Raw genomic sequence first — 15097 nt, forward strand, 5'->3', positions numbered from 1 at the left:
GGAACAAATAAGAAGGAGAGAAGAGTTGTTTTGTTTAAGTTGTGATTGAAATTATCTTTGCTGATCTCAACTGACAAATGGTTTTGACATTTTGAAAGTGAAAATCAGAGCCAGAGAAAATTGATGGAATAACAGAAAGATAGAGAATTGATCAGAGAATCAGAGACATCAAACTGATTCTGAAAAGATTCTGTGTTGACTGAGTTGTGATTGAAATTATCTTTTCTGATCCCAACTGGCAAATGGTTCTGACTTTTTGGAAGTCAAAATTGGGCCTGGAGAAAATCAATAGAATAACAGAGAGGTAGAGAATTGATCAGAGAATCAGAGACATCAAATTGAATTAAAAAAGAACTTGTTCTGGCTGAGTTGCAATTGAATTTGCTGTTGGTGACCTCAACTGACAATTGGTTTTGACTTTTTGGAGGTGGATATCAGAGCTGAAGAAAATCAATAGAATATCAGAGAGATGTGACATGAAGCATGATCATCTAAGTGAAGAAGATTTTATGAATCTCTTTCAAATAATGAGATGAACATAAGATGACTGCAGCACAGAGTCTTATAAATATGAAGTCTTACAGAGAGATGTCTTATATTACTACAACAGTATCTATAGTCTCTAAATATATTGTCACTGATCTTTATAATGAAGCATTTGTGGCAGATTTTGTATGTTCAGCTATGTTAGTAAGATTATATAATCAGTCATGAAGATTATAAATCTCAAATAACATGAAGTATGATCATCTAAGTATTAAGAAGATTTTACAAATCTCTTTTGAATGAAAAAATTAATGTAACATGACTGCAGTGTGAAGTCTTACAAAGATACACTATCAGATTTAATATTACATGCTAAAAACTCTGACTATAAATCACTGCAATTTAGAAGAAGTTATTTCTTTCTAACACATTAATTAAATTATTAACTTTTTATTTAAATACATAAAATAAGTTCAATTCTTTACTTTGAATTTCTGATTAAATTAATGAAGAAATGAACACTTAAAAATACTAGAGTAGTTAAAATTAGACTGACTTTGGGGACAGAGATTTTCCAACTGAAATCCCATTTCTAATACACTAATGAAAAACTGAAATGGAACTGGAACTTGATGATTAAAACTGAAATGGAACTGGGACTTGAGTTTCAAGTACTGAAATAGAAATGGAACTTAATTTAAAGAGATTGAGATTATTTAATTAGAGATAGAGATTCTCAATTTGTCTAAACTTAAGATTAAATCTTATTTTATACTATTTTTAGTATCAAAATCATATACAAATGTATATATGCATTTTGACTTGATGTGCCAATTGTTCTATTTTGTCATATTTTGGTGTAAAAATACATTTTCAAAATAAAGTTTGAAAAAAAATTAAAGTTGTTTTAGAGATAGGGAAATCTAGAGATGGGACATAACATAGAAAATTTGAAACTGGGAAGGGAATGGAACTTTTATTCATATTTTGGAATGGGATTGAGACTAATTTTCAAATTTTGGGAAGACATTGGAATCAACTCAATTGAGATTGACATTTGGTCTTGTCTCATTGAGATTCCAAAGAGACCCCAACAGTAGACTGATCACAGAGATAGAGATTTTCCAACTGAGATTCCATCTCTAATGCACTAATTGAAAATTGGGATGGAACTGGAACTTAAGTTTCAAGTACTGGGATGAGAATGGGACTTGATTTAAAGAGATTGAGATTATTTAATTAGAAATGGAGATTCTCAATTTTCCTAAACTTAAAATAAAATCTTATTTTATACTATCTTTAGTACCAAAATCATGTATAAATGTATATATGCATTTTGACTCAATGTGCCAATTTTTCTATTTTGTCATATTTTGGTGTAAAAATACACTTTCAAAATAAGATTTGAAAGAAAATTAAAGTTGTTTTAGAAATAGAGAAATCTAGAAATGAGACATAACATAGAAAATTTAAAACTGAAAAGAAAATGAAATCATTATTCATATTTTAGAATGAAATTGAAACTAATTTTTAAATTTTGAGAAAGAATTGAAATCAACTCAATTGAAATTAACATTCAGTCTTATCTCATTGAAATCTCAAAGAGACTTCAATGGTCAGTCTACTCAATAGTCAGTCTAGTTAAAATATAATATTAATTCTTTTATACTTTAATAAATATTTATTTAATTTTAACAGATGATGAAGAACATCTTTCAAGAATTATAAGTTTATAACTTTATTTAAAAGAAATTTTTATTAACACAAAACTATGAAAATTAATCTGTAAAGTGTAAACTGAGCTAGGCTGACCACAGAGACAGAGATTTTTCAATTGAAATCCCATCTCTTATGCACTAATAGAAAATTGAGATGGAACCAAGACTTAATAGTTCAAACTGAGATGAAACTGAGACTTGAGTTTCAAATACTGAAACTTAATTTAAAGACATTGAGATTATTCAATTAAAGATAAATATTTTCATTTTTCCTAAACTTAAAATAAAATCTTATTTTATACTATTTTTAGTATCAAAATCATATATAAATGTATATATGCATTTTGACTTAATGTGTCAATTTTTCAATTTTGTCATATTTTGATGTAAAAATACACTTTCAAAATAAAGTTTGAGAAAAAATTAAAGTTGTTTTAGAGATAGAGAAATTTAGAAATGAAACTTAAAATATAAAATTTGAAACTGAGAAGAGAATGGAACTTTTATTCATATTTTGAACTGAAATTGAGACCAACTTTCAAATTTTGAGAAGAGATTGAGATTAACTGAATTGAGTTTGACTTTCAGTCTTGTTTCATTGAAATCTCAAAGAAATTCCAATAGTGAGTCCAGTCAGAATATACTGAATTCTAACTATTAATTAAATAAGAAACTATTTACTGAAAGTTGAACTTAAAAATATTTAAAAATTGATTCAATTGAAATAAAGAAAAATAATATGTAATCATTTTACTAAATGATTCTGAATAAAAAAGCAAGATTTCAAAGATAAATAACTAATTTAAGTATTTAAGATTTAATAAAAATAACTATAAAAGTATTCTGTTGATAAAATATGAACTGCATGAAGAGTAAACACTTAAAAATGTTGAGCAGACTGTTTTAAACATTCAAAATTTCACTAAGTTTAATATCTAATCAGAGAATTCTAACAAATTGTAAAAAATCAGCTCAGATCTTTTACAAAATGTGGCAGAAATTATCTGTAAGGATCTAGCTTCAAAGCTTATAACTATGTTACACTACATTGGGCCTAGCCCATTTCTGACTCATTCAAAGTGGAAGATCTGACAGTATGAGACAGTGAGGCAACTCAATCACTAACATAATTTCTCATCAAACATTCAATCTCACCCAACAACTGCTTCTTATGAAATTACCACTACACCTTCAAAATACAATTTTTCAACAATGTCATGCCCACTGTAGGCTAGGCCTGCCCTAAGAGCTAGTATCTTATTAGTTAGCATAGCCCTAATCTCACTAGTACTTAAAGCCACATCAGTCTTCTCCCACAGAAGGTCAGTGATGAGTTCTTCTCTTACTGTGCATATAGCAATACTACTTTGATACTATAAGTGCAACTTAGTTTCTTTTCTTACACTGTAGGCTTGGTAAATTGTTCTTTAGCACCTATCTTATAGGCTGCCATCTTACAAACAACCACATAGTAAAATTAATTAAGCTATTAGTTACAGCAAGTAGGAAAGGAATAAAACATAGAAATTAGTATGATTAATTCAAAAATCAACAAAGTGGTCTAATAGCTTGATCTTTGTGTGTGACTGACATTTCTGACTTCTTGGACTCTGAAGTGATTGCAAAATCTTGCTTTGGTGTTTGAGAGCTCAATTGTAAGCTTGTTAGAGTTATAGAGAGCTTTTCTAGAGTCTTTTTGAATATTACAGACTCTGCAGAGTGTGTAGACAAAGTAGAAGTCTCTGACATTAGATCTTTTTGACAGATTTTCTGCACAGTCTTCTCTTTTTAAGTTTTTTTGTGCTGTGGAGCTCATTCTTTCTTTACTGTCTGTTTCAGAGCTTTATGTGTTTCTCTAGTATTCTTTTCAGTCTGTCTGCAAGCTGCAGCTGCAGCTTTATTCATCTCTTTTTCAAGTCTTTTTGCTAGTTATTTTTCTTCATAAATTGCACACTGCTCAGTGCACTCAGCAGTCTGATTTTCTCTTAATATAGTCAGTTAAAGTTTTTTTTATTTCTTCTGTATTCTTCTATTCTTCTTCTGCTCTTTTTCTATGATTTTGACTCTCATTTCTGCAATCTTTGAAGAGGAAAAGAATTGAGCTTTATCAGCTTGTTTAAGATCAAAAAGATTTAATACTTTGCCACACTGATAATGCTTCTTTTCAACTTTTAGAGCTGCAGCTAGACCATCTCTTTCAGTCTTTATAATTACTTTTTCCAGCACTATTTTCTCTAGAGCATGATAGACTTATCTATGCTCAGAGATGGCATTGACTCTCTTCAAATAGTCTAGTAGTCTGTCTACTTTCTGACATGTAGTAAATGTAGTAGACTCTAGAGCAGCTCTCTGAGTGTCTGAAGTCTTAAAATGTATAGATTTGAGCACTCTATTAGAGTCTAACAGTCAGATGTAGACTGACCACAGAAACAGAGATTTCCCAACTGAGATCCCATCCCTAATGCACTAATGAAAAATTGAGATGGGACTGGGAATTGATAGTTCAAACTGAGATGAGACTGAGACTTGAGTTTCAAGTACTGAGATGAGAATGAGACTTAATTTAAAGAGATTGGAATTATTTAATTAGAGATAGAGATCTCCAATTTCCCTAAACTTAAAATAAAATCTTATTTTATACTATTTTTAGTACCAAAATCATATACAAATGTATATATGCATTTTGACTTGATGTGCCAATTTTTCTATTTTGTCATATTTTGGTGTAAAAATACACTTTCAAAATAAAGTTTGAAAAAAAATTAAAGTTGTTTTAGGAATAGGGAAATCCAGAGATGGGACATAACATAGAAAATTTGAAACTGGGAAGGGAATGGGACTTGTTTTCATATTTTAGAATGGAATTGGGATCAATTTTCAAATTTTGGAAAGAGATTGGGATCAACTCAATTGGAATTAACATTCAGTCTTGTCCCATTGGGATTTCAAAGAGACTCCAACAGTCAGTCTAGTCAGATGTCAGCATCTGCAAATGTGAATAATATATTTTCTGATGTAAAAGCTGCTGCATATGTGGGTTTGAACAAGATGTAGAAATTTGATTTTGTCATTTTAATAAAGTCCATGTCTTACTGAAGAAAGTTGTTTAGTTTCTTTAAATAATAGTGCTGTATTGGTTCAAAAAGTTCAATATCTAGAGACTGTAAACAGTGTGTAGAGCTGAATGGAAGAATAAGCAGTAGAATCTTATTCTTATCAGCAAAATCAATGAACTGCATATTAATATGAGAGATGTGTTTATTCAGTATAAGTAGATGTCTACTCTGCTTGCTGTCTGCAGAATCAGCTTTGACTCTAGTCTCTTTATTGAATAATTTTAGTCAGCAGATCTCATATTCATCATTGATTCATTCATTTTCTGATGCAGTAAAGTAAGTTTGATTCTTTTCACAGTCAAAATCAGTGAGTTAAGTATCTTGCATGTCTCTAGAATCTCTCTTGTAAATGAGAGCTGATGTAGTGAAGAATTCATCAGCACAGATGCATGTAAATAGAGAGATGAACTTTCAGCTGTCATTCTGTACAGCACTCAATATTTCATCACACTTATAAGTTTGTAAAGAGACTACTCTTTTAAATGTATTTGCTAGTTCTATAATAAAGTCTTTTTCATTGAAATTGTAAATATTCACAGATTTAAGATTATATTTCTTGATTTTTTCTCAAAGCTATAGAAATTTGTATAGTTAGTCTTAACTCAGTGAAAATCAACATCAAATCAATAAAATCAAGAAATATTACTAGGTCAAAAAATGAAGAATAGTACATAGAATTGTCAGCAGCTTTTCTCTTTTGATCAATATTCTGTAGAAAAACACTGACAAGCTGATTTTCATGATGTTCAATAAAGTGAGAGACTCAGTTGAATTCTACATCATTTTGTAGAATTTCATTTGCTAGATTTCATAAAAGCTGAGGCATAGCAGAAAATTCACAGTTTGTAAGAGTGTCAATATGCTCTAGAAGAGCTTCTTTCTGTACATCTGTAAGATTTCTTGAATATAGAGAGACAGATTTGCATCTAGAGACTTGTATGTTCTTAAAGTGATGCACCAATGTAGTTACATTGATTTCATACTTTTTAACAGTTTTGGCATAATTAGAAGTCTTCTGCAAGTGCAGATCTTCAATTGCCAATTTAATAGCAGCTTTGTTGGTCATTTTATTGAATTTTGAAAGTAGAGGTCTATGGTAGAAAAATTGGTCACTTTGTGGGTTAGGTCGTTTGGTGATGAATTATGTTAGTTATTTGCCTAGTACAATAACTAGCCTTTTCGCATCCAAAACTGCATCAACACCTCACAATTGCGCACAGCCAAGTAGACAACAAACATGTCTAATGTCAATACTCAAAACGAGCCCTTTTATCTTCGCTACTAGTAAGATATAATCCTGTGGTTTCCCAGATTTCCTCAGCTGCTGACATATGCCGGCTAGCTCGGGGCACTCTGGGCGGTTTGGGCATGAGTTCTTAGGTGAGAAACCAATGCGAGCACACTGACAGCCCCCATTGGGCCAATTGCTTACCGGCTTAGAATTCGATTTCCGAACTGTAGGCGATGGCCGCAGTGCTGCTGTACGCTACGCGAACAATTCGAATTATCGAAATGACTCGTTAATTCGCAAAGAAAGTGAGCTAGGGTTCTTTCTGCGCCATGGATTGTTAAGCTAAACAGCTATCAGTGTGCGTGAGTTCTCTTATGATCTCAGAGCTCAAGCGAATTATTAAGGACAGCGAGATTTTAAAGTCGGCACCTAAATTCCCATATTTGCCGGAAACGTACCCCTTGCTAAGCCGCACATAGAGAAGATGACTCGAAATGGCCGCAGAAAAACAAAGACGGGCGCCAGGAATTAGAGATTAAGCTTGGAAGCGAACATATCTCGTTTGAGGTAGACTGCCTGTTTACTCTCGCGCGAATTTGGGAAACTGACTCCTATTTGCAACTAGACGGCGAAAATAGGGTCTCTTGTCGACGTGACCGAATCTGCGGACCCGGAGGGCTTACGGGTGTTTTATTATCTGGTACAAGATTTGAAAGCTTTTGTTTTCTCTTTGATCTCGCTGCATTTTAAAGTAAGTGCCGCGACAATGTCCTACGTGCCGAATGCCCTATTGAGCTATGATCGCTTTGCAGATTAAACCTATCTAGAGTGATAGTGTGATAGAAGACCATATTACTAGGGATGGTGGTTTGATGAATTGGTTTTATTTGGGGGGGGGGTTGAAAGTACAAGCACTGTTGGTAATTGTTCCGGGAATGCCTACAGACGAAACAAGCCATTGCTGGTAGTCCCAGCATTCCAAAGCGACAATGTGGGGGCGCGAGTCTACTCCGAGCTGTAACAACCAGAAGATACGGATGCTAGCGCTGGGCAGTATGTGTGTATATAGTATTTAGAAGAGGTCGTGATCAACGGGCCAGGGCCTCTGCTTCCCCGCAATACTCGCGGTTTACTTTTTAGTTTAGTTTGTTGACTTAACTAACTACGTGGGCCAACTAGAACCTTATGTACGGAGTAGTTAGTGCTGGCGACTTGAGCCATCCTTGTACACGACCTCACCACCGCCCTCAAATTCGCCTCCTCCTAGTTTACGACGAATACAGCTTGCAATGACTTTTTCGGACTCTTTAATGCGTTGAATACTTGTTTCTTTTTCTTCTTGTCTCGCTCTACAAACGGGCCTTGGTCTTTCTTGGTTGTCTCGCCGCTCGTTTGTCTGCTTGGCTCCAATCCGACGCAACCGCTTCATACATATATTCATCCAGCCCATATCGCCGACATTGCCTCTCATGCCGACTCCCAGTATCACATCTTCACAGCTGCCATCGCTCCCACTTGACTCATTGTCTGCGCGAGGAACATGCCCTCCTGAAATCGCCGACCGATCAGACAGCTGGAATATCTCTACAGATGATACGTTTCATAGTACCGCGTTGATTGCGGTGTCGGACCTACAGCCGGAGCTTGCAGCTTCCCTCCAGGATGCCCCTTCGATGGACCAACTTTCAATGCACGCTCTCAGCGATATAAAAGCGGAAAATGACGTTACAGTTGATCTCGCAAGTCCTACAGCCTCGGTATTAAGCCAGTCGACCCAGATCAAGGACGAACGACCCGGATCACCATCTCACATGTCATCCATATCTACTCCTTCCTATGTGACCTCGCTGAGCCGTGAATTCTCCAACATTAGGGTAATATGCTTGCAACTCTCTATTAGCAATGAATAATTTTCTTAACTGTCATCTTCATTAGCTCCTCCCTGACCATCCTTGTTCCTTCTTGCGGGCTGGTAGTAAGTTCGTTGGAACCCAGCAATCTGATCGTCAAGTCTATAATGTGGATGTGGAGATCAAAGACGTCAACATGGAAGAATCATTTCTTTGTGGTTATCTTCGTATTCAAGGTTGGTTGAATTGATCAACCCTCTTGTCTCTCCCGGGATTTAACTTTAAAATTTCTTTACTAGGTCTAACCGAAGACCATCCTACCCTTACAACATATTTTGAGGGTGAAATTATAGGCACCAAACACACATTCCAAACTCAGCACCATTCATGGGGTGCAACAGACAAAACCGACATGCACCACTGGGCACGTTTTCCCGCATGGCGACCTATCGCAAAGATCGCCAAAAAGCCCGATTTTACCTATAAGAACTTTGCACAAAGGGAGCATATTTTCATGAGGTGGAAGGAATACTTTCTGGTTCCTGACCACCGCGTGAGAACTATAAATGGTGCCAGCTTTGAAGGTTTTTACTACATTTGCTTTAATCAGGTCAAAGGAACTGTGAGTGGAATATACTTCCATGCAAAGAGTGAAAAGTACAGTTCTCTAATATCCCTTCTATCTTAATTTCACTAAGCATTTTTACAGGTACCAGCAGCTAGAGCTTAAACATGTTGAAAACCGAGGGTGTTTTGGCGCTATGGAATTTCGCTGAAAGCAGGACTTGCGGTCAACTTGATATTAGTTGCAGCTCATCGCCTGCCATCATGATTCACACGACCAACAGGCGAATAGTGGGGTTTGTTTTTTCCAGTACAAGATACTTCACACGCAACTATAATTCTATGGGATCTTTTTTTCCCTATCCCTTTTCTTTTTGATATGATATCCACCCGGTTTTTATTTTGTCGATACGTTGGTATACGATTTTTGATGCACCTGACTTCTGCCATGGTAAGATCCCCTCTCGGATATGCCCTCCCTTTTACCTAGGGCGCGAAAATTTGTCGATTGGAGCTTTGGTGTTCTATCTTGTATCTCGCCGTTGTTACAATTGTACCGGCTGGACACGCATCGTCCTCTTTGCTACTCCGTACATTGTTAATAATGAATTATGATTCCTTACTCCATGCAACATTCGCTATTTCTCATCGTCAGACTTGTGGCTGCTATCTGTATTGCCAGATTATTTTCAAATGTGATCATTATTGACTTATGTGGTTGCCCATTACCATGCCGTGTTGGCAATTATATACAAGTAGAACAAATACAAGGACGGGTGGGCTTCTTTGATGCCCTACTATTGTCGAGAATGTGTAGATCGGATGGCAATACGCGACTTCGGTACAAAGTTGGGTTAGTATAAAGATTAAAAGGGGGACAAATGTCGAAGGTCTGTACAGACTCAATGATGAACGTTGTGTAGGACAGATAAGGAGCTACCGGACAATATCTTCGCTCCAGGCCAGGGTAAGAAATCAAAACATGCTTGAATTCTGCCGACTGGTGACCGAACTTGACGACTGGCTTCCACTCTCACTGATAGGCGTCTGTGGTTCAGCAACAACCTGTTGCCTTATAGTGACAATCCACTCATGTTGTAACAGTTCAACCGCACTTGGTCTTTTGGCAGGATCGATTTCAAAACATCGCTTAACGAAATCAATGCCCATTTCGCTCAATTGGTCCGGCGTTGGAAGGTGAGGCTGATTCCCTTGGGCAATTTTGTACATGATGGCCCATTCGTTATCAATTCCGGACCATGGGCGTAAGCCGGTGGCCATTTCCAAAATCACGCAACCCAGGGACCAGATATCCATAGAACCGTGGCGACCACCAGAATGGCCGATTTCTCCCCGAACGAGCTCCGGTGACATATACATGGGAGTACCTGTCACAGACTTTTGATTTTTTCGTTGACTATGGGTGTCTTTGGCTATGCCGCTTGCATCTTTGTAATTTCCACCGTAGTGATCCATAGCAGCCAGTGTTTTCCCTTGCCGTGCAATAATCATCGCTGCCCCAAAGTCCACATATTTAATCACGCCATTATGATCCAGAAGAATATTAGCAGGTTTGATATCCCGGTGAACAATGCCGGCCTGATGTAAATATGCCAGACCCTCAAGTAACTGAAGAGCATAGACCATTATGACAGTTTCATCCTCGATTCTACCATGTTCAAGCAACGTGGCCAAGGATCCACCAGAGCAGTATTCCATAAAAATATAAACTTTATCACGATGGACTTCAATTCCGCGATAAGAAACAACGTTTGGGTGATCGAGTACTTCAAGAACCGCCATTTCGTCTCGAATCTGTTGAGCGGCACCTGGTATTACTGAAGGTTCTTGAAGTTTGATTTCCTTAACCGCCATCAAGTAGCTTGTATCAAGATCAATCGCAGCGTAGACCGAACCTGAGGTGCCTCCTCCAATAAACTGACCTTGCTGCCACCGTAATGTGACGTTCGTTGCCGATGATGATAACACTGTGAGAGACCGATCCGCTTCGTTGACGCCTTCAAGCACTCTGCCAAGTGGCCGCCGCTTACCGTCAGACTCCAATCTGAACTGCTCAAGCTCACCAATGCGCAAGCATCGCAACTCATGCACTGCCTGGGCTGCGTCTGCGTCGCTTAAAGCTCTACTTAAATCAAGTTTTCCGAAGCCTAGTTGTTGTTTCTCTGCCTTAGCAGCTAAAGTCGATCGGGCACCCATGATGTCGAAGTGAGAAATTAATGTCGACATACAGCCCGCGACTTTGACACGTAGCAAATGATAATCTTCATCGCAAAGAGAGGTAATGCTATGCCCGTGGGTTATGACCATAGCAAACTCCAGGGCTGCAACAGCCCACTTGAAGGTTTTCCGATCAGCAGCATCACAATCATCACAAACAAAGGAAACCCAGTCAAGTGCTAGCCTTACCAATTTACTATGATTTGTTGAGCGTCGAGTTGGCTCCATATACATTAGGGATCGCTTGCCAAACTCAGTGGCAAAGGCGTAGCAAGACTGAATTAGCTCCTGGTTTCCAGAACCCTGGTTTTGCTTTCTAATAATCTCCACGCTATCGATAATGGTGTTTGAGAGTTTCCAAGCGGTCTTTTGGATTTTATTCAGTTCGAGATTCACTCGCCCAAGATTAGCCCGTTCACCAACTGTGACATCGAACTCCAACCCGGTCAATCGAGTAAGTTCCGTTCTGGCGTCTTGAAGGCGCTGCTGGGAACCGTCGGCTACAAGTCGTAATTTTCCAAGCCGAACATCCGTCGGGTGCTCTAAAAGATCAACTTCCATCCTTTTTCCGTTCCAGGGGAAAGGGCGTATAGCACGAATTACTAAAATATATGGATTCGAGGGGTCTTCTGGAACATCATCGGCTCGAAAAGATGTTCCAAGAATTGACTGAATATCTTTCGGTCGCCCATATAAAGAAGGAGAGGCAATTAAGCACACCCCCTTTTGACCTACGGAGTCCACAGATGTGACAATAAAATGACCAGATGCCAATAGTGCCTCGGAGAACGTGTCAATTATTTCTTCCTTTAGTTGAAACTCCGTTGCATTTTCAAATCGCTGACGAAGAAATCGAGAAAACCGGAACAGTTTTCTCTGTCGCACTCGAACAGAATCAAGAATTTGCTTATATCGCTTTTCTGACTCGACGGCGTCTTCTTCAGGCTTGCTAAGAAGCTCACGTTCGAAATGAAGCATCAGCCGCTGCAGAGCTTTAGCCGTCAAAGTACTTGAGAGCCCGGTTAGACTAATCCTGTACCGTGAAAGAGCGGTAACTGTACCTGAATTGCTCTGCAACTTCAATATCTCCACCTTCAAGCTGACGGCCAATTTCATTGGAAAAATCCCATTCCTGTTCAAGAATTTCAGCTTCTTTAAACGTGTTTTTATTGGCACTTAGCTTCCAGTTCAGAAGCTTGAAATAGTATTTTAAAGCATCAACAACGACAGTGTCAAAATTTTCCTCGAAACATGGCGGGAGCTCCCACCCAGGCTCTGGTTCAGAGACAATCAAGTACCTTTGCTTAATTTCGACAGCAATCTTCATTAAAATTTGGAACTGCACAATCATCTGATCAAGCAACATGGGTGACTGTTGTCCGGGATCCTTCATCTTCTTGGCATATGAAAGGCGGACACGAATAACTTCCAAAATGAGACGAGATGGAAAACTGATCAAGATGAGTAATTCCTCGATATAAGGCGGTAAGTGTCGCTCTGCGAATGCTTCGGAATTCCGAATTAGAGTACTTTTAGCCTTTCTGATGACTTCGCCAATCCCGTCTAGCATACTATTCTTCCTGGTGCGCCCTTTTGCATCTACCACAATGCCATCCCCCTGAAGGGATTTGAGACCATCCTCTTTCATAATGCGATCAAGGAAAGATCCTTCGTCTGCAAGATCCGCGGCGTGAGACGGCCTCATTAGCGGTAAATTAAAATTCAATTCCTCGTTGCCGACCCATCTCTGAAGAATGGCAAACTGAGTATTGATGAGCTGTGTGGTATTGTGCCATGATATAACTGCATCGCAACTGGCAATAAATTCTGCGGATCCTGCACGTTTATGATGAATGGCAAGTTCGCGCCTGGCTGAATATAAGCTCTCAACTTTCTCAATTTTTGCGACTATATCTTCAACTTGGTCCAAGGGTGGCTTTCCAATTTCTGCCTCGCCTTTGATTTTGAATGAAACAATTTCTTCGAGTACCGGAGCGACAAGAGATCTTTCGTACTCTAGGATCTTTTTTTGCAGAGCTTCTGGTCGGCCGCAAGATCTTGCCCGGATTCCTATCCAAACCTCATCATTTATGTCGCTGAGACTCTTGGGCTCACCGGTTCCAATCAAACGTCGTTTTTCTTGCTTAATGACATCTCCCTTCAATACGGACGCCAACATAGAATGCCATTCCAATTTCTCCCGAATTTTCGGGTTTTGGAGCTCTTCCAGGGTGGGTTGTACGTTATCATTCTCCAATACCAAGTGTGCTTCAGCATCGTCAGGGTCATTATCAAACTGAGCTTCCGATGAAGGTGATTCGTCCTCTAAATCCAAATCGATATCTGGTAGACCTGGTATTTGTGTATTAGAATTAAACCATTCATTCGGCGGCCCTTGCCTCACTCTCTGAACGTAGGCTTTTTCTTGGGCACGGTACTGTGCGTTAGGATCTCGTCGGGCGGGTCGTTTGGCCGCATAGGGGAGCTGGCCGCTCGAGTGTATAGAGAATTGTGGAGGTCTGCGCGGCGGTGCATATGTATTGGAAGGTGTTCTTGCTGGACCGTTCGGTCGCTGCGGCCGGAGTTCACGATCAGACATGTCGGATGAAATTTGTCTTTCAAGAATAGGGGCCGAGCCTCCCCCACTACCACTGCGGGCGTGCCTGGGTACTTCCGGGGACCATTGAGAATACCCTAGAGGGGGTGGGAGAATTGGCGGATTTCGATACCCTGGACTTGTTGGATTGACGCCCGGTACCGAAGAGGTTGTCAAAGGCACATCTTGCGAGTCATCGAGGTCCTGGATATCGTTATCGGAGTCGTGCCGTGCAGGAAGGGCGAACGGAGGATGGGACGAGTAATACTCGGAGGCTGTTGAAGATTCTGGATCGTGTAGGGAAGATCTCCGACGCTCCATAGTCCGTTAGTTTGCAGCAGGGCCATCACCGTATCATTGGCAGCGAGTCTGGACTTCTTCTTGACGGGACGCTCGTTAGTTTGCAGGGACCCCAATCATGTGGAGATTTATCAGACGACACATTAACACGTGATGATCATGTGTCTGGGAGTCTATACCATAACGTAATTCCTCACCGAACGCCCGATCTCACCCAACGACAGCTTCTGTTGAGCAGGAGTCAGGTGACTTGTCAGGTGACCAGGTCCCTGAAGGAGGAACTGGAGAACTGTAGGCTTGCCATCTTCTCTTCTCAACCACAGTACCAATTTCATTATCTTTATCTATCAGGCTGGTGGAGGTTTGCTAGGGTTTTTCATATGTTTTTCCCATAGCCTCAGTTATAGTATGTTCATCTATAAGTATTTATATCTTGTTCATTAGAAGCAGATCAGATGCAATATTATGAACACTCAGTCACATGATCATTACATGCTTCTGTGTCATTCAATAGTTATGAGTCTGAACTCTTTCAAGAATTTGATTATTATCTAAAGATATGTTCAAGATACTTTATTTTACTCTTGTTACTCTTCTAAATAGAAATCATTATTAAGTATTTTGAGATCATACATTGAACTCTCTATTTAAGCTTAAATCTTAATTGCAGAGTTCATGAAGATCTAACACATTTATATTTTACTAATTTAAGTCTATGGAAAATCATAATCTAGAGTCAATGTCTCAACTTCAATAATTAATTAAAAATGAACAAATTATCTAGAAGAGTTGTTATGCTGAATAGTTCTGATAACTGAGAAGAATGAATTAAAGACATTAAGTATTTAGCAAATCTTCACTGATTGTGATTGTACATTGATCTGATAAAAAAAATGCATTCTGAACTTTAAGAATCTGTTATAGAGAATTTTCTTTCTTCTGAAAAAACTGAAGAAACTGTAAAAAAGAACATCTGAAAGCTATAGATGCTAGAAATG

General features: G+C 38.5%; 3 protein-coding genes across 3 annotated transcripts; 2 read left to right on the forward strand and 1 right to left on the reverse strand.

Annotated features, from left to right (window-relative positions):
* Positions 1 to 6557: 6557 nt before the first annotated feature.
* MNH1 (Protein mago nashi) lies at positions 6558 to 7368 on the forward strand (the record flags this gene model as incomplete). Its single annotated transcript, XM_049255897.1, has 6 exons — positions 6558 to 6604; positions 6663 to 6700; positions 6761 to 6856; positions 6909 to 6972; positions 7031 to 7118; positions 7177 to 7368. The coding sequence occupies 6 exons, from the start codon at positions 6558 to 6560 to the stop codon at positions 7366 to 7368; spliced, it is 525 nt and encodes a 174-aa protein (XP_049105126.1).
* A 652-nt stretch (positions 7369 to 8020) lies between these two features.
* On the forward strand, positions 8021 to 9177 carry LOZ57_006883 (uncharacterized protein; the record flags this gene model as incomplete). The annotated part of the gene is made up of 4 exons (XM_049255898.1): positions 8021 to 8425; positions 8487 to 8637; positions 8701 to 9058; positions 9111 to 9177. The coding sequence occupies 4 exons, from the start codon at positions 8021 to 8023 to the stop codon at positions 9175 to 9177; spliced, it is 981 nt and encodes a 326-aa protein (XP_049105127.1).
* Positions 9178 to 9940: 763 nt separating this feature from the next.
* On the reverse strand, positions 9941 to 14120 carry SSK2 (Suppressor of Sensor Kinase (SLN1); the record flags this gene model as incomplete). The annotated part of the gene is made up of 2 exons (XM_049255899.1): positions 9941 to 12212; positions 12265 to 14120. The coding sequence occupies 2 exons, from the start codon at positions 14118 to 14120 to the stop codon at positions 9941 to 9943; spliced, it is 4128 nt and encodes a 1375-aa protein (XP_049105128.1).
* Positions 14121 to 15097: the final 977 nt, after the last annotated feature.

The sequence above is a fragment of the Ophidiomyces ophidiicola genome, assembly GCF_022830035.1.
Source record: "Ophidiomyces ophidiicola strain CBS 122913 chromosome Unknown scaffold_69, whole genome shotgun sequence".
In the NCBI taxonomy this organism is placed as follows: domain Eukaryota; kingdom Fungi; phylum Ascomycota; class Eurotiomycetes; order Onygenales; family Onygenaceae; genus Ophidiomyces; species Ophidiomyces ophidiicola.